Genomic DNA, 25,658 nt, shown 5'->3' with positions numbered 1-25,658 from the left:
TGAGTGAACTTAGGATTTAGGAGGGATATAATCGACAATTCATTCCGGGGGTTGCCTCGTGTTTTGGATTATGCGATCAATCCCACATAGCTAAGGCATTTTGGGGGTGATGTTGTCGGCGCGTGTTGTCGCGTTTAGGCACTTTACTTCTAATTGTTCTATGACGCTATGAACCGTAGATAACCGAACCCATCCATGGCCATTTTCTAGGATGTAGTGCGGAGGCTAAACCGAGTGTTGTCTCGAGTTTTAGTCGTCACGCGATACTACACTCAAGTTAGACCTTCCGCGGATAATCTTGGAGCGAGTGTTGTCTCGTGACACCATGATATACGTCGGAGAGGTTGCAACTTGGGAACCTTTTTAGAACCCGGTTACTATTATCCTAAAGCCCTAGTTTCACCGGACGCCGTGTCCACCCATGACTCCTCGACTTTGAACTTCAAACCCACCATGTTTTCTCTGAACTTGAACATAATCATGCATTCATGCATTCATGCATACATGCATAAACCTTTTTCCATGCATTGTTATCGAAGGGCTTAGACAAATTGAATTTGTAAACATTGTAGGAATGAAGAGGACTAATTCCTACAAGTTCAAGGAAGTGGATTTGGCTAGTTTGAGAGATTTGGCACTCAAGGTTGAGGATCCGACTGGTTTCCGACGTCGTTACGGGGCTTTACTTACTATTCTCCAGACGAATGTGGATGAGAAGCTTGTGCACACTCTAGTGCAATTCTATGATCAGGAGCATCGGTGCTTCACTTTTCCCGACTTTCAGCTGGTGCCTACTCTAGAGGCTTATTCTCATTTGATGGGTCTATCTATTTCTAAGGGGGTACCCTTCTCAGGACCTGAAAATCCTCCTACTCCATTGGTTATTGCTAAAGATCTCTATCTCAAGACCACCGATGTCTCCAAGAATCTTGTCACTAAGGCACGCAGCCGAGGGTTCACTTCAGAGTACCTTCTTGGGAAAGCCAACCTCAATACCACTTGTCAGGACACTCTTGAGGCTATTCTTGCACTTCTCATCTATGGGCTTATTCTCTTTCCCAATCTTGATGGCTTCGTAGACATGAATGCTATTATGATCTTCCACTCCAAGAATTCGGTTCCTACTTTGCTGGCTGACACATACCATGCTATTCACGATCGTTCCGACAAAGGTCGTGGATACATTCTTTGTTGTGTGCCTCTCCTCTATAGGTGGTTTATTTCGCACCTTCCGCAGTCTTTCCACGACAATCCGGAGAATTGGTCTATTTCACAGAGGATTATGGCTCTCACTCCTAATGAAGTGATTTGGCTCACTCTCGCTTCTAGAGTTAAGGAAATCATCTTGGGTGGTGGTAAGTTTCTTAATGTACCTCTTCTTGGTACCCGGGGTGGAATCAACTATAACCCGGAACTTGCTTTGCGACAATTTGGTTTCCCGATGAAAGATAAGCCCATCAATTTTGCTACAGCTCCTTACTTCTTTCACTACTCCAATGCTCCCACAGGCATAAGAGAGGATTTCATAGGAGCTTGGTCCAAGCTTCGGAAGAAAGAGGTGAAGCATATGGGTGTAAGGTCCGGTGTTGCTCATGAGGCCTATACACAGTGGGTGATAAACCAAGCTGTGGAGATTGGTATGCCTTACCCCCCTATGAGATATGTGTCTGCATCTGTTCCCACCATGCCTTTGCCTCTACTCCCACCTACCCAGGGGATGTATCAGGAGCATCTAGCTATGGAGAGTCGGGAGAAGCATCAGTGGAGGGCTAGATACTATGAGGCTGAGAACTTGATCATGACTTTGGATGGAAAGGATGAGCATCAGACTCATGAGGTCCTGACACTGAAGAAAGAGTTAGCTAAGGCTAGGAGAGAGATTGAAGAGAAAGATAGGTTGCTTATGAGAGACTCCAAGAGGGCTAGGGGTGCCCGTGACTTCTATGCACGATACTGCAGCTATGAGTCTGAGTCTGAGGATGACGCTTCCATTTCCTATGCTTGAGGATTTCTTTTTCCTGTTGTTATTTCCAGTTATCTATGTTGTTTTACATTTCAAAGTCTGTCCCTTGGCTTAGCATTTCAAAGGGAATCGTCTTGTAAAACTATATGTTGGTTGTCTGTTTCCCGTTTATGTTAATCGTTGTTTAGTAATGTTTACAAACTTCTAATTTGTCTAAAAACCCTTTGATAACACAAAAAGAGTCTTTTTTGCATACGCATTAACACATTTCATGCATCATATGCATTCATTGGTCACAAAAAACTTCCCTCGTGCTCATTGCCTCCTGGTTTTGTCCGCCGCAGTCTGAAAAGTGGCTCGTGTTCGCAAAGTTTATCAACCAGATAGAGTTCATCAAACAAGATTTCACAAGAGAAGGATTATGGCTAACTTTGAAGAAGAAAATGCTCAGCTCCGTGCCGAATTGGCTGCTATGAAAGAAGACTTGGCTAAGGCTCATGACACTATGTCTGCTCTGTTGGCTGCACAAGAACAACCAGCCACATCTATTCCAGCTGCTACTGAAACAATTCCATCTATCCCACTGTCTACTGTGGTTACCGATGCTCGGTTTGTTATGCCCAATGGCCGTCCTTATGGCCTCTCGGCTTACTATTCTCCTAATATTGCCGCTGGTGTCTCTGGTGTCGCCGGTCAGGGACAGATCCCCGTATCCACTGCTATGCCTCAGGTGACTACTGTTGTTACCGACCCTATTGTCCACACTGTGCGACAGGTGATTGATGTCGATACTCCGCGTGGACAAGATCCCGCAATGGAAGCTATGAAAAGACAGTTAAGGGAATTGGCTGGAGAACTCCGTGAGGTCAAGGCTAGCCGAGGAAACAATGGTGCTCCTGCTAAAGCTCGTGATCTACACTTGGTATCCCGATTTGAGATTCCCAAGAAGTTTAAGGTGCCAGATTTTGACAAATACAACGGATCTTCCTGTCCACATAGCCATGTCATTCGGTACGTCCGAAAGATGGCCAATTATGCAGATAATGATGCACTGATGATACACTGCTTCCAAGACAGCCTAGCAGAAGATGCAGCAGATTGGTACACTGGTTTGAGCAAAGACAATATTCATACTTTTGAGGAACTTGATGCTGCTTTTGAAAGTCATTATGAGTTCAATACCCGTCTGAAGCCAAACAGGGACTCTCTTAAGTCTTTGTCTCAGAAATCAGGTGAAACTTTCCGTGAATATGCTCAGAGGTGGAGAGGGGCAGCTGCCCGTGTTTCTCCTCGGCTTGATGAGGAAGAATTAACACAGACATTCCTGAAGACTCTGAAGAAAGAATATAAAGAAAGAATGATAGTCTCTGCTCCAAACAACTTCTCCGACATGGTCACTATGGGAACTCGTCTAGAGGAGGCTGTCAGAGAAGGCATCTTTGTTCTTGAGAAAGGTGAATCCTCGGCCAGTGCACCAAAGAAGTACGGTAATGGCCACCATAAGAGGAAAGAATCTGAAGTTGGGATGGTATCTGCCAACCCATCTGTAGCTGCTACTCAGATGCCTTTGCCCTATCAATACATGCAGTACTCTCAACATCCTTTCTTCCCGCCATTCTACCAGCAATATCCTCTGCCACCGGGTCAACCACCAGTACCCGTCAATGCCATTGCTCAACAAGTACAACAACAGCCTCCTGCTCAACAGCAACAGCAGCAACAACAGGGTCCCCGACCCAAACCTCCTTTCCCACAAATACCTATGCGGTATGCTGAGCTGCTCCCAACTTTACTTGCTAAGGGACACTGTGTCACTAGATCAGGCAAACCTCCGCCTAATCCTTTGCCTCCCAGGTTCCGGCACGATCTTACATGTGAATTCCATCAAGGCGCTCAAAGACATGATACTGAAGGTTGCTATGCTTTGAAGTATATTGTGAAAGATCTGATAGAAAAGGGACGGTTGACTTTTGAAAATAGTGTTCCTCATATTCTTGACAATCCACTTCCAAACCATGCTGCTGTCAATATGATCGAGGCTTTCGAAAAAGTCCCTGTTCCTCAAGAGGATCCCATGCTGGATGTCCGCAATGTCGTTACTCCCTTGGTACCACTACATGCCAAGCTTTGTCAAGCTTCTTTGTTCAATCACGATCATGCTTCTTGTTCAGAATGTCTCCAAAATCCTATGGGTTGTTGTCTGGTGCAAGATGATATTCAGAGCCTGATGGATGACAAGCACTTGATTGCCAGTGATGTATGTGTGATTGTGCCAGTGTTTCATGACTCTCCTGTTGAAAGTGTATCTCATACAAGGAATGTTGAACCTTTAGTGATCAGATTACCTGGCCCGGTATCTTATGCCTCTACCAAAGCAATTCCTTACAAATACAATGCAACCATGATTGAGAATGGAGTGGAGGTGCCTCTGGTATCCCCAGCTACAGTTGATAACGTTGCTAGTGAAATTACAACCCTGAGAAGCGGAAAAGTCCGTCCACCCTTATTCCAGAAGAAAGTGGTTACACCCATTGCCACAATAACTCCACCAGTTGCTCCTCCCATTGACAAGAACCCCGGCCCATCAGGCCCATCTATTGAAGAGTCTAATCTGGACGAAATTCTAAGGCTTATTAAAAAGAGTGACTATAAAATTGTTGACCAGCTGCTGCAAACTCCGTCAAAAATATCCATCTCGTCTCTGCTCTTGAGCTCAGAAGCTCATAGGAAAGTGTTGATGAAGGTACTGGAACAGGCCTATGTTGATCATGAAGTCTCTGTGGATCAGTTTGATGGGATAGTGAGTAATATTACTGCCTGCAACAACTTGGGGTTTGGTGATGATGAACTCCCCAAAGCAGGGAAACACCACAACTTGGCTCTGCATATCTCGGTACACTGCAAGTCTGACATGATATCCAATGTGCTGGTGGACACTGGATCCTCCTTGAATGTAATGCCCGAGTCTACACTAAGACAATTGAGCCATCATGGAATCTCTCTGAGGGGAAGCAGCTACTTGGTTAAAGCTTTTGACGGATCTCGCAAAGATGTTCTCGGGGAAGTAGACTTGCCAATTACCATTGGTCCCGAGACATTTCAGATCACTTTCCAGGTCATGGACATCAATGCGTCTTACAGCTGTCTCCTCGGAAGGCCGTGGATTCACGACGCTGGGGCAGTTACTTCTACTTTGCATCAGAAACTCAAGTTCATGAAGAACGGTAAGATTGTCACTGTGCATGGTGAAGAAGCATATCTGGTTAGCCAAGTGTCATCTTTCTCTTGTGTTGAAGCAGGGTCCGCTGAAGGGACGTCATTTCAAGGCTTGACTGTTGAAGGAACAGAGCCTCGAAGAGCTGGTACTGCTATGGCTTCACTGAAGGACGCCCAGAAGGCTGTTCAAGCAGGGCAAGCTGCTGGCTGGGGCAAAGTGATTCAGATCTTGGAAAACAAGCGTAAAGAGGGCCTTGGATTCTCCCCAACTTCAGGCGTTTCAACAGGAACTTTCTACAGTGCTGGGTTCATCAATGCTATTGCTGAAGATACTGATGAGAGTAGTTACGTGCCTACATTTGTTATATCAGGAGGCACTGTGAGAAATTGGAAGGCCATTGATGTTCCTTTAGTCATGCATGCTTCCATGTAATGTGTCTTGTTGCTCATGTTTTCTTTGTTTTCAAAATAACAATCCTTTCGCTCTACCCAAGGCGAAAGTGATATCATTGTAAGGGCGTGTTTGTTTCGGCATTGCCGTTATCAATAAAAAATTGTCGTCTTTTCCGCGACTCTTTGTTTTTCACTTTTTAGTGCCTTTTCCTTGGAAATAATGGTAATGCCAGAAAAAACCAAAACATCTATATTTTCTTATTAATTTCAAAAAATCTGCATAGAAAAAACATTTTTTCTAAAATCATCCCAATCATATTATGCATATTGAACCATAATAAACCCGTTGAACACAGTGACCCTATGGTTCCTCCAAATTTTGAATTCCCTGTATATGAAGCTGAAGATGAGGAAGATAATGAAGAAATACCGTATGAGATCACTCGACTGCTTGAGCAAGAAAGGAGAGCCATTCAGCCTCACCAGGAAGAGATTGAACTTATCAACCTGGGTACTGAAGAGAACAAGCGAGAGATCAAGATTGGTGCTGCACTTGAGCCAGAGGTGAAAAAGAAGATCACTCAGCTTCTCCATGATTATCCAGATGTCTTTGCATGGTCCTATGAAGATATGCCGGGTCTAGATCCCAAGATTGTGGAACATCGGATACCGACAAGACCTGAATGTCCTCCTGTCAAACAGAAATTGAGAAGGGTTCGTCCAGACATGGCTCTTAAGATCAAGGCTGAAGTACAGAAGCAAATTGATGCGGGTTTCCTCATGACAGCTGAATATCCCGAGTGGATTGCCAACATTGTACCAGTACCAAAGAAAGATGGGAAAGTTCGAATGTGTGTTGATTACAGAGATTTGAATAAAGCCAGTCCAAAAGACAACTTCCCATTGCCTCATATTGATGTGCTTGTTGACAGTACTGCTCAATCCAAAGTGTTCTCCTTCATGGATGGTTTTTCTGGCTATAACCAGATACGAATGTCTCCCGAAGATAGGGAAAAGACGTCCTTCATCACTCCGTGGGGAACATTCTGTTATAAAGTGATGCCGTTTGGCTTGATAAATGCTGGTGCTACCTATCAAAGAGGTATGACAACTCTATTTCATGATATGATTCACAAAGAGATTGAAGTATATGTTGATGATATAATTGTGAAGTCAAGTGATGAAGATCAACATGTGGTGTATTTGAAAAAGATGTTTGAAAGATTGAGAAAGTACAAGCTGCGATTGAATCCTAACAAGTGTACATTCGGTGTAAGATCGGGAAAGTTGCTAGGCTTCATTGTCAGTCAAAGAGGCATTGAAGTTGATCCTGACAAAGTCCGAGCCATCAGAGAGATGTCGGCCCCTCAAACTGAGAAGCAAATCAGAGGTTTCCTCGGACGTCTGAATTACATTTCAAGATTTATATCTCACATGACCACTACTTGTGGACCAATTTTCAAATTGCTCAGAAAGAATCAGCCTGTTGTATGGAATGATGAATGTCAGGAAGCTTTTGATAGCATTAAAGAATACCTGTTGGAACCACCTATCCTTGTCCCGCCCGTGGAAGGAAGGCCTTTGATTATGTATCTGTCAGTGTTAGATGATTCAGTGGGTTGTGTTCTCGGTCAACAGGATGAGACTGGTAAGAAAGAACATGCTATCTACTATCTGAGCAAGAAGTTCACCGACTGTGAGACTCGGTATACGATGCTTGAAAAGACTTGTTGTGTTTTAGCTTGGGCTGCCAAACGCCTGCGTCATTATATGGTGAATCATACAACTTGGTTGATATCCCGAATGGATCCAATCAAGTACATCTTTGAAAAGCCTGCTGTTACTGGAAAGATTGCGCGTTGGCAAATGTTGTTGTCTGAATATGATATTGTGTACAAAGCTCAGAAAGCAATCAAAGGAAGTGTCCTTGCTGAGCATCTTGCTTGTCAGCCTCTTGATGATTACCAGCCAATTAAATTTGACTTCCCTGATGAAGAGATTATGTATCTGAAAGCAAAAGACTGTGAAGAACCACTGATCAATGAAGGGCCGGACCCCAATAGCAAATGGGGATTGGTGTTTGGTGGTGCTGTTAATGCTTATGGTAAAGGAATTGGGGCCATCATTGTAACTCCGCAGGGGCACCACATTCCTTTCACCGCTCGAATAACCTTTGAATGCACAAACAACATAGCTGAATATGAAGCATGCATCTTGGGCATTGAAGAAGCCCTTGACCTGAGAATTAAGCACCTTGACATCTATGGAGATTCTGCACTTGTTATCAATCAGATAAAAGGTGAATGGGAGACTCATCATGAGAAGCTGATCCCTTACCGTGACTATGCAAGACGTCTGTTGACATACTTTACAAAGGTCGAGCTGCACCACATCCCTCGGGATGAAAATCAGATGGCTGACGCTCTTGCTACTCTGTCTTCCATGTTTCGTGTGAATCACTGGAACGACGTGCCCGTAATCAAAGTACAGTGTCTTGACAGACCCGCTCATGTGTTTACTATTGAAAATATGCCAGATCAGGCTGATCAAGATGTGAATGATAAAAAGCCTTGGTATCACAACATCAAGCAGTTCTTGCAAAATCATGAATATCCACCTGGTGCTTCCAACAGGGATAAAAAGACTTTGAGAAGATGGGCTAGTAGATTCCTTCTGGACGGAGAAATCCTATACAAGAGGAACTATGACATGGTCTTGTTGAGGTGTGTTGACAAACAAGAAGCTGAGAAATTGATGCATGATGTACATGACGGTACTTTTGGGACCCATGCTTCGGGTCACACCATGTCAAGGAAGTTGTTAAGAGCTGGCTATTACTGGATAACTATGGAGCGTGACTGCCACAAACATGCCAAAAGATGCCACAAATGTCAAATCTATGCTGACAAGATTCATGTGCCTCCACATGCCCTCAATGTTATATCTTCCCCATGGCCCTTCTCTATGTGGGGCATTGACATGATCGGAAGAATTGAACCAAAAGCTTCCAATGGACATTGTTTCATTCTAGTGGCAATTGACTATTTCACCAAGTGGGTTGAGGCTGCCTCCTATGCAAATGTGACCAAGCAAGTGGTTGTCAAGTTTATCAAGAATAACATCATCTGTCGATATGGTGTTCCCAACAAGATCATCACTGACAATGGTTCCAATCTGAACAATAGCATGATGCAAGCTTTATGTGAAGAATTCAAGATTGAACATCACAACTCTTCTCCTTATAGACCTCAGATGAATGGTGCCGTTGAGGCCGCTAACAAGAACATCAAGAAGATTGTTCAGAAGAAATGGTCACTACTTACAAAGACTGGCATGAAATGCTACCGTTTGCCTTGCATGGTTACCGTACTACAGTGCGCAGTTCAACCGGAGCAACTCCTTTCTCTTTGGTATATGGTATGGAAGCAGTTCTCCCTCTGGAAGTGGAGATTCCATCTCTTCGAGTGATCATGGAGGCAAAGTTAACTGAGGCTGAATGATGCCAAAGTCGGTACGATCAATTGAATCTGATTGAAGAGAAACGTATGGATGCTATGGCTCATGGACAGTTGTACCAAGTGCGGATGAAGAATGCTTTTGACAAGAAAGTCCGACCTCGAGAATTCAAGGAAGGCGAACTTGTATTGAAAAGAAGGATAAGCCAGCAACCCGACCCAAGGGGCAAGTGGACTCCTAACTATGAAGGTCCTTATGTTGTCAAGAAGGCTTTCTCTGGAGGTGCTTTGATTCTTACACACATGGATGGTGTTGAGCTTCCAAATCCTGTTAATGCCGATATAGTCAAGAAATACTTTGTCTAGAAAGAAAAGAACAGCGTGGTAGGTCGAAAACCCGAAAGGGCGGCCTAGGCAAAAATACGCTTCCCGGTGGATCGAAAACCCGAAAGGGCGATCCAGGCAAAAGTTAGGGACAAAAAAAAATGAGTATGAAAAAGCTCGCTGAGAATGTACGCAACTCAGGCAAGAATGAGCGCCTCGATGAGCCGAAAACCCGAAAGGGCGGTTCATGCAAAAATGAGGTTGATAAAAGACAAGTAACTATATCTGGCAAATCACCATCACCCCTTTGGGCATCTGCAACTGTCAATGATCATCTTCATCAGAAGCTTCTGTGCTTGTGAATTCAAAATTTCTATGAAATGTAGCGGTCATCGTGTTCAATGTATCATCAACCAATAAAATTACCATTTTCCAAGCTTTGTAAATCCGTGAAGTCATGCCTTTGGCTGACTTTCACTCTTCTACATCAATTTGAGCATGTGCTATTGTTTGAAACTCCATTTTTCTTTCTATTTTCAATAATATATATACAAAATATTTCTTTTCCATTTGATAATGTCAATATCTGAAACAAGCATTTTTGAAAATTGAAAAATCTCTTTCTGTCTATTTTGAAAACAAACCTGAGCAATAGGGTACATCTCAATGAAACATGCATGAACAAATGAATGTCAATGTCTATTTCAATACATGTTACAAGCAGGTTACTCCCCAGGATGATCTGTGGTCAATGGCAAGAATGAAAAAACAGAATGAAAATGAAAAATGAAAAAATACAAATGAAAAGCTCGCTAAGTTGAAAACCCGAAAGGGCGGCTTAGGCAAAAAATGAGCACCCCGCTGATCGACAACCTATGAAGGCAATTCAGGCAAAAATGGGGCAATGAAAAGAATCTTACTCCCCGGTGAATCGAAAACCCGAAAGGGCGGTTCAGGCAAAAATGGGGTTTGAAAATGAAAAATGAAAGAATGAAAACGAAATAAAAGCATTGACCACAGATGCGAACATCCAATGTTTACCCAGCACTGACACGCCTAGCAACGGCGACCTGTATCCAAGAATCTTCCAAGGTTCCCCTCCTCTATAAGTTTATATTGCCCTCAGCTATGGTTTCGATACGTCCCTCAACGACGGTCTCTCCAAAGAGGTTTTCCCCTGTGAATATGTTGCAGCACGAGCTACTACGTGCCCAATCTTCCAATGTCTCATCTGCCCTTGTGAAATTTCTCTGTCAAATTACAAACCAATCATGCATTTCAAGCATTCATACATGCATGATCATGCATTTTTATGTGCTCATACATCCAATAATCTTGCTATACCATACATACATGTTGCATATCCAACTCCCAACTGTCAAATTCAATCCAAATGTCAACTGTCAAACTCAATTTCAATTTCAATTTCAATTCCAACTGTCAAATTCAAATTCAACTGTCAAATTCGATGCAATCTCCAATCTCAATTTCAATTTCAACTGTCAAATTCGATGCAATCTCCAATCTCAATTTCAATTTCAACTGTCAAATTCGATGCAATCTCCAATCTCAATTTCAATTTCAATTGTCAATTCGAAGCAATTTCCAATCTCAATTTCAATTTAATGTCAAATTCGAAGCAATCTCAGTTTCAATTTCAATGTCAATCTCCAATTTCAATCCAATCTCAATGTCAATGTCAATTTCAATTCTCAATTCAATTCCAGTCCAATCTCAATGTCAAGTGCAACTCTCCAATCCAATGTCAATGTCTATGTCTCAATCCAATTTCAATTTCCAATGTCTCTTCCAATTTCCAATCTCCAATCCAATGTCTATGTTTCTGATCAATCTCAATTCTCAATCTCTCTTTCAATGTCAACTTTCAATTCAAATCAACGTCAATTTACTCTCAATTTGCTTTTGGGCCAACAAAAATGGTCATGTTTATCTTCAAACCAAGTCAATGACAATTTATCCTCAATAGGTATCTTGACAAATCAGACTTCCAACATATCTTGTTACTGGTCAAGTGGCTAGTTCGATCAAAAAGAACAGCATGTACCTGCTTATATACCTATACTTCCGGACAAACGACAAGTTCGATCTGAAGAACAGTTTGTACCCAGCTTATGCTTTGTTATCGGTCAAACGGCAAGTTCGATCTGAAAGAACAGTTTGCACCTACTGACATGATGTGGTGATAATCCAACAAGCAAGTTCGATCCAAAGAACAGTTTGTATCTACCCTTTTGTCTATGTCTCCAGCCAAACGGCCAGTTCAATCCAAAGAACAGTTTGTGTCTGCCTATCTGTTTGTATCTTCAATCAAGTGTCAAGTTCGATCCAAAGAGCAGCTTGTATCTGCCTATATGTCTATGTTTCTGGTCAAGTGCCAAGTTCGATCCCAAGAATAGCTTGAACCTATCTCTTGTCTTGCATCCCTTGGTCAAGTGGCTAGTTCGACCCAAAGAACAGCTTGTACCTTATTTTCTATCCCCTGGTTTGTCTACCCTGTCAATGTCCACTTGAATCCCCAGTGACATGACATGTTCCATAGACTCCAGTCGTTTGTCTTGCATTCATAATCAAAGTACTGCATGGCATTCATGTTTTTGAAAATCTGAAAGCGTATTTTTATGTCCAAAAGCAGTGCAAATGTTAATATTTAAGTATCTTCGTCCCGTCAACTCTAAGACTTCGTCTCTTGACTCTCCGGGCAAAGAAACTTAAATAGGGGCAGTTGTTATACCCTAATTTTGGACCTAAAAATACTTGTTCAATTCTTCTTTTCTTTTATTACAAGTCATGTGAACTGTCTCTGATCAATTGCATCTTTCTCTGCATTTTATTTCAATTCTATTTGCAAAATTCACATAGAAGGGTATTTTAGTCATTTCCTGCATTCAACTCATTTTAAGCCTTGAAAAATTGTTTGAGTCTTTTAAATTGGTTTGCATAAGTCTCTGTTTCATTCTATGTCAAAATCCATTTTAAAAATTGCATTTGAAGTCATTTTGAGTCAGTTTTGCCCCTAGGGGCATTTTAGTCTTTTCAAGTGTCAAAGCTCTGTTCAAATCTTAAAAATTGCCTCTGAGTCTTTCAAGTTGGTTTAAATAAACTTTTGTTTCGATTCCCTGTTAAAAATCCATTTTAAAATTGCATCTAAGTCATTTTTTAGTCGTTTTAGCCCCAGGGGCATTTTGGTCATTTCACACGAAATTTCGGCAGAGAGAGGTTACTTTAAAGTACCTCATTTAGGCCATTGGTTCGTTTTAGTCCGTTTTGTCAATTTTAATCGTTTCACTTTACGTTATTTTCCAAATTACCAATTTTAATTCATTTTATTTTTACTTTTTATTTTTTAGTCCTAAATTCCTAAAATTTGCATTTTAGTCCTTAATTGTCCAAGTCATTAGTCCAGGTGCCACGTGTCAAGCTCTCATTTGTCCACAAAAGTTTGTTACAAAGTTATGCCACATGTCATCATCTAACAGGTCCAAGCAGTTACACATCAGCTATAAAAGCTGACTCAATGGTCAACATTCAACAGATCCATTCATCACATTACAACTCATCAAAAACACCTTTACTTTTTCTCTCTCCACCCAAAACGAATCAAAACCGCAAGATCCAATAACAAATTCTGGAAAAATCGAAGAACATTGAAGGATGAAGATGAATCTTCATCTTCAAGCTCAACCAAAAGTTCCAGAATTCTAGTTTCAGATTCACGTCACCTGCACAAAATCACAAGCAGTAACAAATTCAAGAACACAAATCATCATCACCGAATTCACAGAAGTCACATCAACACCAAAACAATTCGTGAATCGTCCATACACAACAACAATTCACGAACTCCAATCTCAGTTTCTGCGGCCACAAAATCAAGCACCAGAACTCCAACAAATCGAAGCAAAAACAACGGAACAACTTCGAATCGAAGGAATAGGGGAAAGAAAGAATCAGAACCAAGTCAAAACGGTAATTCGTGAATCATACAAAAGCTAGAAGCACGAAGAAGAAAGAGATCGGTCTACACTTCGCAAGATCCAAAGGATCCTTGACGTTTTCTTCTCGTTTCATCTCCAGTCTCCAAATCAAATTCGAGGTAAGTCCTTTCCTATTCTCTCTTTGTTTACTGGAAATTTTTGTTCGGTTGGATTCTTGTAGATCTAGGGCGTTGCTTCGTTTATTTCGAAAAACTAGCTTCAGAAATGGATAGAGGAGAACACGAGGAGCAGTTTGATGTAGAAAAGTTATAAGAAAACGCTCCGGTACGGTGGCGCCACCGGCGAACCACCGCACCAGAGCTCGCTCCGATCGTCTTCTCCGATCCTTCTCTGATCGGTCTGCAACTAGAGAGAAGAGAGAGCCTTGGGTGTAGAAAGAGAAAGAGAGGTGGATTGTGATGAATAAACCGGCTTCTAGTATATATAAGAGGTGAACCGGACCGGTTCATATAAACCAGTCTGGTTCACCCTTGGTTCAACCTTTTCCTTGATCTTGACCGTTTGATTCACTTGATGATGACGTGTACGGCGCAGATTTGCCTGTTCAGTGTGCCTGCTTTCCCTTACCATGATCTGCGTGTTTTTAGCCCTTAGATCTAGGGTTTTGGTGGTGTTGGATCAATCCAACGCCTCTGAGGCACTTGGATGATCCAAACCCAGCATTAACCTTGGGCTTGGGCCTTTATTTCGTTACAACTTCATTGTTTCTTGTTTTTTTACTATTCTAACACTGTGTTTTGCTTTTTGCACCACTGCCTTGCCTAAAAATTCTAGCAAAAATTCCTAAAAAATTTCCTATGTGTTCTTGATCATTTTCTTGATATTTTTTTGTGATATTGTCATATGTTAAATTTTGATTAAAAAGTGTGTGGTATTTTCTTGTTAATCGTTTACTATTTTTGCTAAAAAAATTGTGAAGTTTCATATGTTTTGTGTCTAAAAATTCTTTAAAAATTCCAAAAAAATTCATGAGTGTTTCTTGGTAATTTTGTGACCTTGTAGTGTTAATTTTACATAATAAAAACTGGTAAAAGATAATGTGGTGGTTCTCTTACTATTTTTGTGATATTTTGTGCTAAAAATGAATGAAAATTTGCTTGATTTTAATCCCAATTGCTTGATGAATATTTGTGACCTGTACCACTTGATTTCATAGAGTGTTAGCTACTGTTTGTGTTTGGTATTAATGCATGAGTATGAATCTTGATTAGTTACTTAGCTTACAAGTTAGAGGTGTAGTTAAATAATGCAAATATGCTTAAGCTTGCTTCCAAAATGTCAAGTTAACCATGTTGCCTTAATTCCTATTCCAAAATTTGATTCTAAACCTTTAAAAATGTATTGGAATGTGAGAATTATAGGTCATATGGCTCTTACATTCTATGAGCAAATTTTAGTCATGTTTGCACTCATTTTGCCTTTATGTTGGGTTATTTTCTATGCTTTGTGCTATAGTGTCTTTCTTGCTTTATTTCTTTTGATATTATCATGTGTTACTAACCTTTTCTTGTTTCATGTCTCATTTCCATAGCATTTCATATCATATTTTCATCTTTTATTTCTTACACTCTTATTTCTTGCATTTTAAGTTTCACCAAAACTAGAATGTAATACTTAGGAGTTTTGTAATATTTTCCTTTATGCAATTTTAATTTCTTGCAAGACCATAGAATGTATCTAGGCCAATGATGTAAAGGACTATGGACTCTAATAATGTACACCGACACAAGCACCGACACATGCACACACCTCACTTTAGGTATATAGCTAGAATATGCATGTTTAGATGTATGTTTAGGATTGTATGTTTAGATGTATGCCTAGGATTCATACTTAGAGAAAATCAATTTTCCAAAAAACTTGAACAACATCACTTGAAAACCTTTTCCAAAAAATATAGGAGTCAGAACTCCTTTGCATTTTCTCTTTATTTTCTTAATAAAAAATTCAATGAAAATAATCATATTTGACTTCTTTTGCAAATGACTAATTCAACCCCCACCTTTTACAATCTCATGCCCTTGAGGCCTCTCTTTCTATTCTTCAAAATTCCAATTTTCAAACTTAAAATCAACCAACAAAAACAAAAACATTTTTGGAAGAGAACTACGGTGGATTTGATCCCTTAAACGGGTACGTAGGCAAGGAATCAAAATTCCTTCAATTCAAATAAAATAAAAATTCAAACACATTCTCCTCCCTCCAATTCTTCACTTAGCAAACTTTAGGTTTAAATATCACTTTCAAAATAGCATTTAAAAATAAAGCGCGCGCGTAGAAATTAAAGACGGTTCCTATAGGATACTATAGTCGTTATGGGTGCCTAACACCTTCCCGTAGCGAAAACAACTCCCGGACCTCGATTCTCAAGGGTTTTGCTTACTTTTTCCCTTCCCAAGAAAAAATAAGATATCACCGGTTTAAAAGGTTCAAACGTAATCAATGTTTGACACCCGAAAAACCAAGATAAAACAGGGCCAAAACTGCAAATGGGACAATACTTAGGGGGCGGTTTTGTATTTTATTTTGTTAGGGTGCCAAAATCGTAACTTCTTAAGACATAGGGGGCTAAAACTGCTATTAAGTCTTACATTAATTGCTCGTTTGAAATTAGACGAGGAACGTCAACTATTGCTCTAATCTCTCGGTTGTCTTCATCTATTCTTTTGTTTTTTATTCTTTCCTTTCTTTCTTCTTTTTAAACACAAGCGCAGAATAAAAGACACTTTGTTTAGCCATTAGTATAATTGTCGATGTCATGTCAGCTAATGACCTGCTGGTGGACCACTCTAAAACTAAACTTTACCATATTATAAATCAGTCATCATACAAAAAATTAAGGGGAATTTCAATCTTAGTGCACAAATGAGAATCTGTTTAATTTTGATTTAATCAGGGAAACAGTTGTAATAAGTAAAGATATAATGATACACCTTATGGGCAAATGCTCAATAGACCATATAATCTGACGTGACATGTATTAAATACACAAATACTCAATGATAGACTATTTAACTTCATTAAAAAGGTCATTAATTATCATAACTTCACCATAGAATTTATAAACTATCATTATTGTTTATAAAAGATGCACAATTAGATTGAGAGGTATGAATGTTGTTTATAAACTACCATTATCTTTATTTCTAAGCAATGCAATATTACTTATAAATTACCGTTAGGTTGTGAAATACATGTGTTTCTAGTAGATACATCACTCTTTTTAAAAGATTTCCCTCCGCCCTCCACCCTCCACCATGCGTTCACAGCTCAATCTTCGATCAAATTTCACTCAAATGGATTTAAAACACGTTAATCTAAAATAACAATACTAACATTGACAGTAAAAAAATGTATCTATGTTCAGTTTTTTTTTTTTTGAAGGAGTATCTATGTTCAGTTTAGAAACCCATAAAAGAAGAAGAAAATGGATAGAGTGGACAACACGGGGTGAGAAGCGCGTGTAGAGTTGCGGATGAACAAAGTATGGGCAAATTGTAATAACGGATATTAAGATAATACCGAGTTTCGAAAAATGGAATTATAGTAATATAAATATGATGTTATATGTGTATACGTTGTTCCTGAATTGTAGTTGATAATAGTCACTGTGAATGGTCCGTTCACGACACTTGTTCTCTTCCTTCAAATCAAACTTGAATCTCTAAAAACCAAAACAAAAGCATTTTCATCGCATTCAATTCTTATTAGTTACGTACTTGCATCTTAGATCAAAAATCAAAATCAAAATCAAAATCAAAATGAGTAGCAGAAAAGGGCACACGGTTATGAATGTTGGAGCTGATGGAGTTGCCATCATCACCATCATCAATCCTCCCGTCAATTCTCTCTCCTTTGATGGTATACTACTTTTCATTCCTCATTTTCCTTCTTCCATTTTCTTCTTCACGTGCAAATTATCATGAATAATTGAGGCGGTGTTTATCATCCATCTATGTCGCTGAGGTGAAATTCATCATTCTTTTAATTTGAATTTTGCAGAACGGATATTATACACAACAATAATATGATATTGAATTGATCTCAAAAGAAAGAAATGATATTATTATGAATGAAGAAAATCATTATTTTATTATAGATATAAGAAAATGCTACACAGGTATTCCCTTTGGTTTTCATGTAAAAGGTTCAAAAAATTAAAAGGAAAAGATGAGCTTGAATGGATCTGGTTACATAAGTTTTATCGGAATCACTTATGAAAGCAACTTATGACATTGTTCATTGCCTGTTTTCAGCTTATTGTCTTAAGTTCTCCAAGAAAGCTTATGAAAACATACAGCTTACGTGAAAACAATTTAACTTCATTTTATCTTTTGCTATAGAAATAACTTATACATAAGTGCTTATCATGATAAGCGTCTGTGTTATAACCTGCAAATAAGTTGTTTATCCAAACAGGGCCTAAGAGTATTATAAGATACTATACAACTTGATGTGTTTTTGGCTTCCTTGCATAAAAAGTCAATTAGTTATAAATAGATTAATGATGCTAATTCCAATTTCCAACAATACACTGATGTTGTTTTTCTTGTTTATAGCATCGAAATTAAGAAACATTTTTGTTTGTTCATTTTCTTTTGCTCGTTTGTGTAATTCTATTATTTAATGAATGAGGTGGATGGCGATTGACAACAGAGGATGTAGAGTTGAATTTTTGTGTGTCTCACATTTATATCCAAATATAATCACGGCTACAGTAAATTGTAGTTTATTCAATTTGTTCTTTCTCTAATAATGTCCATTGAAGTTAACTTTGGTGATTACATTGTCGCTTTCAGTTTTGATGTTTCTAAATTTTGAGCATGTGATAGTGTGAAATTCCAAATACCGCAGTATGCCGTGAAACCACAATATTTCATTGTCCAGAATTTTCAGTGTCATTTTCTATTTTCTTCATACGTTGCTTTTTATTACTTAGGATTATACTATGTTGCTCATTTATGTTCATGTCTCTTGCCAGTATTGCGAAGTTTAAAGGAGAGTTTTGATCAGGCTATACAAAGAGATGACGTCAAGGCAATTGTTGTTACAGGTATTGCGATGTGCTTTTGAATTGAACAACTTTCAAGTTGGATACTGTTCAAAAAATTGCGAAGGGATTGCATTTAAATATATTCAATTTTATGAGATCGACTTAGTAATTAGATAAGAACTAAGATGATATATTAAGAAGGAAAAGAAAATGAAACATCTAGTTACTTGTGTGCTTCTCCAGAGATAATCTCGGTCAACTTGTTTATAGCTGTAGCGTATAGCTGAATCTTGTATTCCTTTATTAGGTGCAAAGGGAAAATTTTCTGGAGGTTTTGATATTTCTGCATTTGGTGGTCTTCAAGAGTCAAAAGGTACTTCAATTTATTTTCGAGTGGAGTGGTGTCTTTCAAATGTAGTTAAGCTCATACTAACTCTTTCCCCTACATTCATACAGAGCGTCCAAAACCTGGGTGGATATCGATCGAAATCATCACTGATACAATAGAAGGTATTTGATTTTCATCAATTTTTTATTTACAATTCATTTAACATTTTGTGCTATGCTGAATCATTGAATCAATTTATTTCATTTTTTAGCGGCAAAGAAACCCTCAGTTGCTGCCATTGATGGCCTTGCCTTGGGTGGGGGCTTAGAAGTTGCAATGGTAAGAATCACTAACTGTTAAGAAAAAAAAACTTCTTTCATTATTTTCAACAAAATATTACCAGTTCTCTCTAATATAGGCATGCAACGCACGATTATCAACTGCAACTGCTCAACTAGGTCTGCCTGAACTTCAGCTTGGGATAATTCCTGGATTTGGAGGTAATAGATTGAACTCATTACTCTCTATTTTCATCAAGTCTACTTATATTTTTGTGTGCAAATTTAAATTGAGTGTATTAAGATATTGAGCAAACAATTGAAATGAGATCTTATCACTTAATCGTCATTTACGCTATTAGCAATGTTTTTATAAGGAGGGATATTTTTCCAGAACAGCACATCATAAATCTTTAAGTTTAATCCTTAACGATTTAAGGTAACTATGAAAAATCATGATCAACTTTTATGACTTATTTTGCATTAGTCTCTATACATATGACTTTTTCCTTTTGTTTATTCCTTGTTTTATGAACTTACATGTAAACTGCTACTGGATGATGTGTTGAATGACCGGGTCACCGAGGAAACTCATTTGATGTTCGAATTTTATAGGCATATGCTTTTAAATTTTGATTATTATACTAAGTCAAAGTTCGTACCTGAGGTGATGGCTTGATACCATGATTCTTATGTTAAATAGACATCAAATAATTTGAAAAAAGCAATAAAAACAGAGAGAAGTTTGACCATGAGTAGCAGTGGATGTCCTATGGATAACTGTTTTTTTATTTATTTTTTTCCCTAGTAATGTTAACCTTGGGTTGTAAATTGTCTTAGGAACACAGCGACTTCCTCGTCTTGTTGGTCTGACAAAGGCACTTGAAATGATGTTGGTATGCCACAATTTTTACTCTCTTTAAATATAATTTTGTGATTCTGTTGAATATGAAGAACTGAAATAAAACCGGATCTATCCAATTTCGTGGTTGGACTTGGCAATAAACCAAACCATATATTGACTGTTCTATGTTCAAATTTCATTAAACAGGACAGGTTTTTGGTTCAGTTCTCCATTTGGAATGCAGTTGCATTTTTCATTTTACAGAAAATATTTGAGAGTTGTGACTAAGACATGGCTGTCCAACAATTTTCAATTAATTTTTTCCTCTTTCTTTCTCTAAATTAAGACTTCCAAGCCAGTGAAAGGGAAGGATGCTTTTAGTTCGGGGCTTGTAGATGGTTTGGTGTCACCTGATCAGTTGTTGAACACTGCACGCCAGTGGGCCCTGGATATTTTGGACTGTCGACGACCATGGATTGCCAGTCTTTACAAGACTGAAAAAATAGAACCACTTGGGGAGGCTAGAGAGATTTTGAAATTCGCACGTGCCCAAGCTCGAAAACAAGCTCCCAATCTCAAGCATCCTCTGGTTTGCATTGATGTTATTGAAGCAGGAATAGTGTCTGGTCCCCGTGCTGGTCTCTGGAAGGTTATATCTGTCTCTAGTATATAATTTTTCATTTCATATTACTTTTCAGAAACATGCATGACATTGTTTTTGATCTTTGAAGGAAGCTGAAGCATTTGACGCACTGGTACAATCAGATACTTGCAAAAGCTTAATTCACATATTTTTTGCTCAAAGAGGAACATCTAAGGTTTGTTGAAGTTGTGTCTTAATTTTACACATTTCTTCCCCTTCAAGTGGGAAAATATCTCTGCAATAAAGAAGAATATGGTGTTTATTGTTCTAGCTTAAAAAACAATATGAACTTATACATAGGAGTTTTGGAAAGAAATAATATTTAACTCGTTTTTCAATCCTTTTACTTTTACTTATGTTAAATAAAGATATGATGAATTCCCACCACCCCCGTTGACTGTGGAACTAGTCTCTGCCTAAGGTTTGGATTAGCCTGACCACAAAGTGCTTCTGGTGGATTTCAAATCCCTGCACTGCAGGTAAAGGTCACCCCTAGCCCCTGTGGAGCACAATTTGCAAATTAAGCCACAGGGAATTTTTGTTCTTCTATATTTTGAAGCCTTCAGTTTAGCTTCTTATTGAGCTGTGGTTACTTTAACACCAGATTATATATGTAGGGAATATACTTGGGACTGAGTCTGATCTCTTAACTTGGGGCTATAAAACCAGGTGGATATATAGGAGAGTTATGGCCAAGAACTGAATTTGGCCTTTTATTTCCCATAAAGGACCTTCTATATTAAATTGTACGGTAGTTGATATAAAGGAATGAAATTTTGTTTTCTGTTGAAAGTGAGATCATTTGAGTAATAAGATTTAGAATTGTTCATGAACTTCATAAATTTTTGTAACTTATTAGTTTATAATTAATGATTGCAATGCTTAGGCCTGGTGTGAATAGGCTGTATCTCGTTTCAAAATGGTAATGTTTGCACCATTTCTATAATTCTGTTTACAATTTTAAATATTGAAATTTGTGAATCCCATCTTGAATCTGTGCCTATAATGCATATCTAAATTTCAAAGTAGTGTTTTTAAATAAGCACTAGCCTGATTTTGTGTACTGAGTTTTTGTATATATTCTGTAGATATGAATTTCTCAATACTTCTTGGCTTGAACAGGTGCCTGGGGTTACTGATCGTGGTCTGGTTCCAAGATCCGTGAAGAAGGTTGCCATCCTTGGTGGAGGACTAATGGGCTCTGGAATAGCAACAGCTTTAATACTTAGTAATTATTCTGTCATATTGAAAGAAGTAAATGAAAAATTCTTGGATGCTGGTATCAATAGGATTAAAGGTGAGAACAAACTACATCAGATGGCTTTCCCTAGTCACTATCACACTTTACCTTTGATTAAGAAATAAGTTGTGCTTTTCTCATGTAGTGTTTTTTCCTTTTTGTGCAGCAAACCTACAGAGCCGTGTTAAGAAAGGTAATTTAACCCAGGAAAGATTTGAAAAGGCATTCTCTCTTGTCAAAGGTTCCCTCGACTATGATAGCTTCAGAGATGTAGACATGGTGATAGAGGTGCTAGAATGAACTCGCATATAAATTTGCCTATTGAGTTTGACATTCATTTACGTCATGGTTATATGTTATCTAAATCTTCAGCAGAGTATAATCTGTTTGTGCTTCATATTTGGGCAGGCTGTTATTGAGAATGTTTCCTTGAAGCAACAAATCTTTGCTGATCTTGAAAAGTACTGTCCACCTCATTGTATACTTGGTAGTAACACTTCCACAATTGACTTGGACCTGATCGGAGAAAAGACCAAGTCTCAAGATCGAATTATTGGAGCCCATTTCTTCAGGTGGTATCCTGTATTTGTTAAATATTTTTCCCGCTGCTGTGTCTTTCTAACTGAATTTGACTTGTGTTTCTGCAGTCCTGCACATGTTATGCCACTTCTGGAGATTGTACGTACCAAGCGGACATCTCCTCAAGTAATAGTTGACTTGTTAGATATTTCAAAGAAGATAAAGAAAACTCCGGTGGTGGTTGGAAACTGTACAGGATTTGCTGTTAATAGGGTGTTCTTCCCATATACACAAGCAACTCTCTTGCTTGTTGAACGTGGCGCAGATGTTTACCAAATTGATAAAGCAGTAACCAAATTTGGAATGCCCATGGGGCCTTTAAGGTATTAATGCCTGGATAAGTTCTTGATACCCACAGCTACTTCCTGAAAGGTCTAGTTTGTAACATATTTACTAATGCAGATTGTGTGACCTTGTTGGTTTCGGTGTGGCGGTTGCAACCGGCTCCCAATTTGTTCAGAACTTTCCTGAGCGAACTTATAAATCAATGCTTATCCCTCTTTTGCAAGAGGATAAGAGGGCTGGTAAAGAAGATAAACTCTGCATTAGTTTGAAGATATAACTGTGGAATATAACCTGTTAAAATAAATTCCCTGGTGTTTTTCTACTAAATAATTCACTGACTCACATTATATAACACTTGCTTCTAACAGGCGAAACAACTCGAAAAGGCTTTTATTTGTATGATGATAGACGCAAGGCCAGTCCTGACCCTGAATTAAAGAAATTTATTGAGAAAGCTAGGAGCATTTCCGGTGTCTCCGTTGATCCAATGGTATTTTCATTCTTCTTTTCATAATCCGTGCCATATTTTTTGGCTAGTGACTAGTGAGGAAACAAAATTTAAAGTAAATTTTAACGGTAAATTCCACCGGATCTGATGCTGTGGATCTGAATATGGACAGCTTGTCAAGTTACAAGAGAAGGACATCATTGAGATGATCTTCTTTCCTGTGGTGAATGAGGCTTGTCGTGTCCTCGATGAAGGTATTGTAGTCAAAGCAGCAGATCTTGATATTGCTGCTATCATGGGAATGGGTTTTCCACCTTACAGGTTTGTCTTGGAAATTATTTGGCATGTTTTCCTAAACTTCATAATTGTTCATAATTTTGGGATTGAAATTCTCCAGGGGAGGTATCATATTCTGGGCCGACTCTCTTGGATCTAAATACATATATTCAAGATTGGAGAAATGGTCAGAGTTGTATGGACCGTTCTTCAAGCCTTGTGCCTACTTGGCTGCAAGAGCTGCGAAAGGAATTCCTCTGGTTAGTAACCTATGCTTGTTTATTTCAGTTTATGCATACATGCTTGTCGTGCTATTCTAGGATTCATTAGCCAACTATATTATCAATTGGTCACTGGCTGGGTAGGACTACCTACTAATTGTAATTTTCAACTGCGGATCTTGCTAGAGTGATATGCTAATATTTAACTCAAGCAAATATACTCTTGTTTAGCAAAGTAATTTTCCGACCGACAAGACACTTCACTGACAAACCGCACTTGTATTGATGAAATTTGTCTGATAAAACATACAGCTATGCTTGGTACTATTATTCTATAGTATTGATTAAAATAAAGGCTAAATCCATTTCCTTTATTTAAATTAATGATTCTTTAAATCCTTGGCAAGTAGAATTGATGTCGACCAAATCCCTCTAATTATAAGGCTTAGTTTAATTTGTCTTATTATCCTTGTATTAAATGTTACGACGATAAATGGATAGCTACAAGAGATAAGATAGGAAACATTCGTCAAAGGAAAAGTTGGGATAGCTCCTATTGTAGAAAAGGTGATAGAGCCTTGTCTTAAGAGATCTGATGTGTGTTGAGAAGAGCCATAGAAGCATGAAGCATTGTTACCCATTCCGACATGAATTACGGACAAGATACTTTGCGAGCATATAAATTTAGTCACTCCCTTTCATTTGAATTAGGATCTCCCAATGGGTGGGGTGGGGCATCTGCACATGTGAGACCTTGTATACAAATGTTTACATGCCTTCGACCCTTCGAGGGATAAAGTAAATAACCACTCCTTGTTTTCATCTTAACAGCACACTCATTCTTCTGACTAGTAAAGATAGCTTATTTTTATTTAGTATCTTTATTTTAAAAGACCTTGAATAACATGCTAGTAGTAAGATTAATTTGTTTAATTTTTCCTTTATGTATGATTAATCTGCATACAAGTTTAAGATAATTATTGTTTCAAGTGAGACCTTTTGAAAACAAAGATAACATAAGAAAATAAGGGGTTACTGTGTGGTTTTTTTAACTCAGAGAACTTTGTTTTATAGACAAATCATATCACTTTCACTATGGATAATTGTATACTAGTAAACGGTCTGTTGCTCTCTAATGGAATTTGTTGTGTTTATTGCAGGGAGCCTCAGTGGAGCAAGCTAAGTCACGGATGTAGGATACTAATAGTGCATTACATGACTACTTAATCAAGTGTTCTTTTCCCCTTTCTTTCTCCAAAATCCTAAGAATATAGTTGAAACTTGTGAAAGATCTAAATAATGTTTGATGAGAAAATAATTGACTGCAGCAGATTTGCTTGGTCGAAATAGAAGTACTTTAGGATCAGCTATACAGGTTTCTTCACTTACAGCCCTTGGCTGTGTTTGTTGTTACTAGCACCAATAATGGAAGTATTGAGTTGTTGGTTTAAATAAATGGTTATTGTGGTACGTGGAGATGTAATGAAGTATACAGTTTCAGTTCTTTTTATGTTTCCTCATAAGTTTACTGGTGCATTGCTGCAGACCACTAATAATGGCAATGTCAATAATGCAACAAGTAGCAAGATGAGTTGCAGGAATTGAGTTAATAATTAGGCAGGTTCTATCTATGAGCAACAATCCTTGTGATTTTCTCTTCAAAACATGTGATTCTCCTTCCTTGTTTTATCTTTACTATGTTACTCAGTAACTCAGGCTGACATCCTGATTTTTAATGCAGAGGAAATTCTTTTTTTTTTTGCCTAACCATTAAACCTGTGAATTAAATGACCTTTTTTAAGAGCCTTAAATACAAATAGGAATGCTAGCCGTGCCTTACAAGGTAAAACCTGTTGAAGAATAATATGGACCATCATAGCTTCACCCGCCACAATCTACTGAAAACTGTTGTCAGGGTTGGATTGGGTTTCTCTTCATGTTGGCTACTGAGCAGTTAATCTAGATCGGCAAAGACAGCAACAAAATTCCTCAAAATTATTTAAATCGAAAATGAAGTATTCAATAGCTAATCAAATAGCAACATCTTTTACTGGAATCGAAATTTCATACAAAAGTTAATCATTATCAATTTAATTGTATAGCAAGAATCTTAATTAGAATTATCATTTTATGTCTGTTAAATAAGCCGTCATTTT

General features: G+C 38.5%; 1 protein-coding gene across 2 annotated transcripts; it reads left to right on the top strand.

Annotated features, from left to right (window-relative positions):
- The first annotated feature begins 16,947 nt into the window (after positions 1-16,947).
- MFP2 (multifunctional protein 2) lies at positions 16,948-25,005 on the top strand. 2 transcript variants are annotated; one of them, XM_085737744.1, is made up of 18 exons: positions 16,948-17,228; positions 18,349-18,420; positions 18,668-18,733; positions 18,817-18,870; positions 18,960-19,027; positions 19,107-19,188; positions 19,807-19,862; positions 20,157-20,459; positions 20,542-20,628; positions 21,576-21,750; positions 21,860-21,981; positions 22,102-22,265; positions 22,341-22,595; positions 22,675-22,796; positions 22,926-23,047; positions 23,178-23,326; positions 23,403-23,541; positions 24,663-25,005. In XM_085737744.1, exons 1-18 carry the CDS (start codon positions 17,129-17,131, stop codon positions 24,696-24,698), a joined length of 2,172 nt encoding a protein of 723 aa, XP_085593870.1. In that variant the 5' UTR covers positions 16,948-17,128; the 3' UTR covers positions 24,699-25,005. The 2 variants fall into 2 exon arrangements, with proteins under 2 accessions (XP_085593870.1, XP_085593869.1); XM_085737743.1 differs by having other exon boundaries at positions 22,102-22,595.
- The last annotated feature ends 653 nt before the right edge of the window (positions 25,006-25,658 follow it).

Source organism: Medicago sativa, chromosome 8 (assembly GCF_051527215.1).
Source record: "Medicago sativa cultivar Bolivia chromosome 8, Bolivia_mono, whole genome shotgun sequence".
Lineage (NCBI taxonomy): Eukaryota > Viridiplantae > Streptophyta > Magnoliopsida > Fabales > Fabaceae > Medicago > Medicago sativa.
Note: the sequence above shows the minus strand (reverse complement) of the source record. Positions and strands in the feature narration are given on the sequence as shown.

Coding starts and splice junctions, on each gene's coding strand:
- MFP2 (XM_085737743.1), top strand. CDS start 17,129: ATGAGTAGCAGAAAAGGGCACACGGTTATGAATGTTGGAGCTGATGGA. Junction 19,028..19,106: donor GGGGCTTAGAAGTTGCAATG/GTAAGAATCACT, acceptor TCTCTAATATAG/GCATGCAACGCACGATTATC. Junction 20,629..21,575: donor CTCAAAGAGGAACATCTAAG/GTTTGTTGAAGT, acceptor TGGCTTGAACAG/GTGCCTGGGGTTACTGATCG.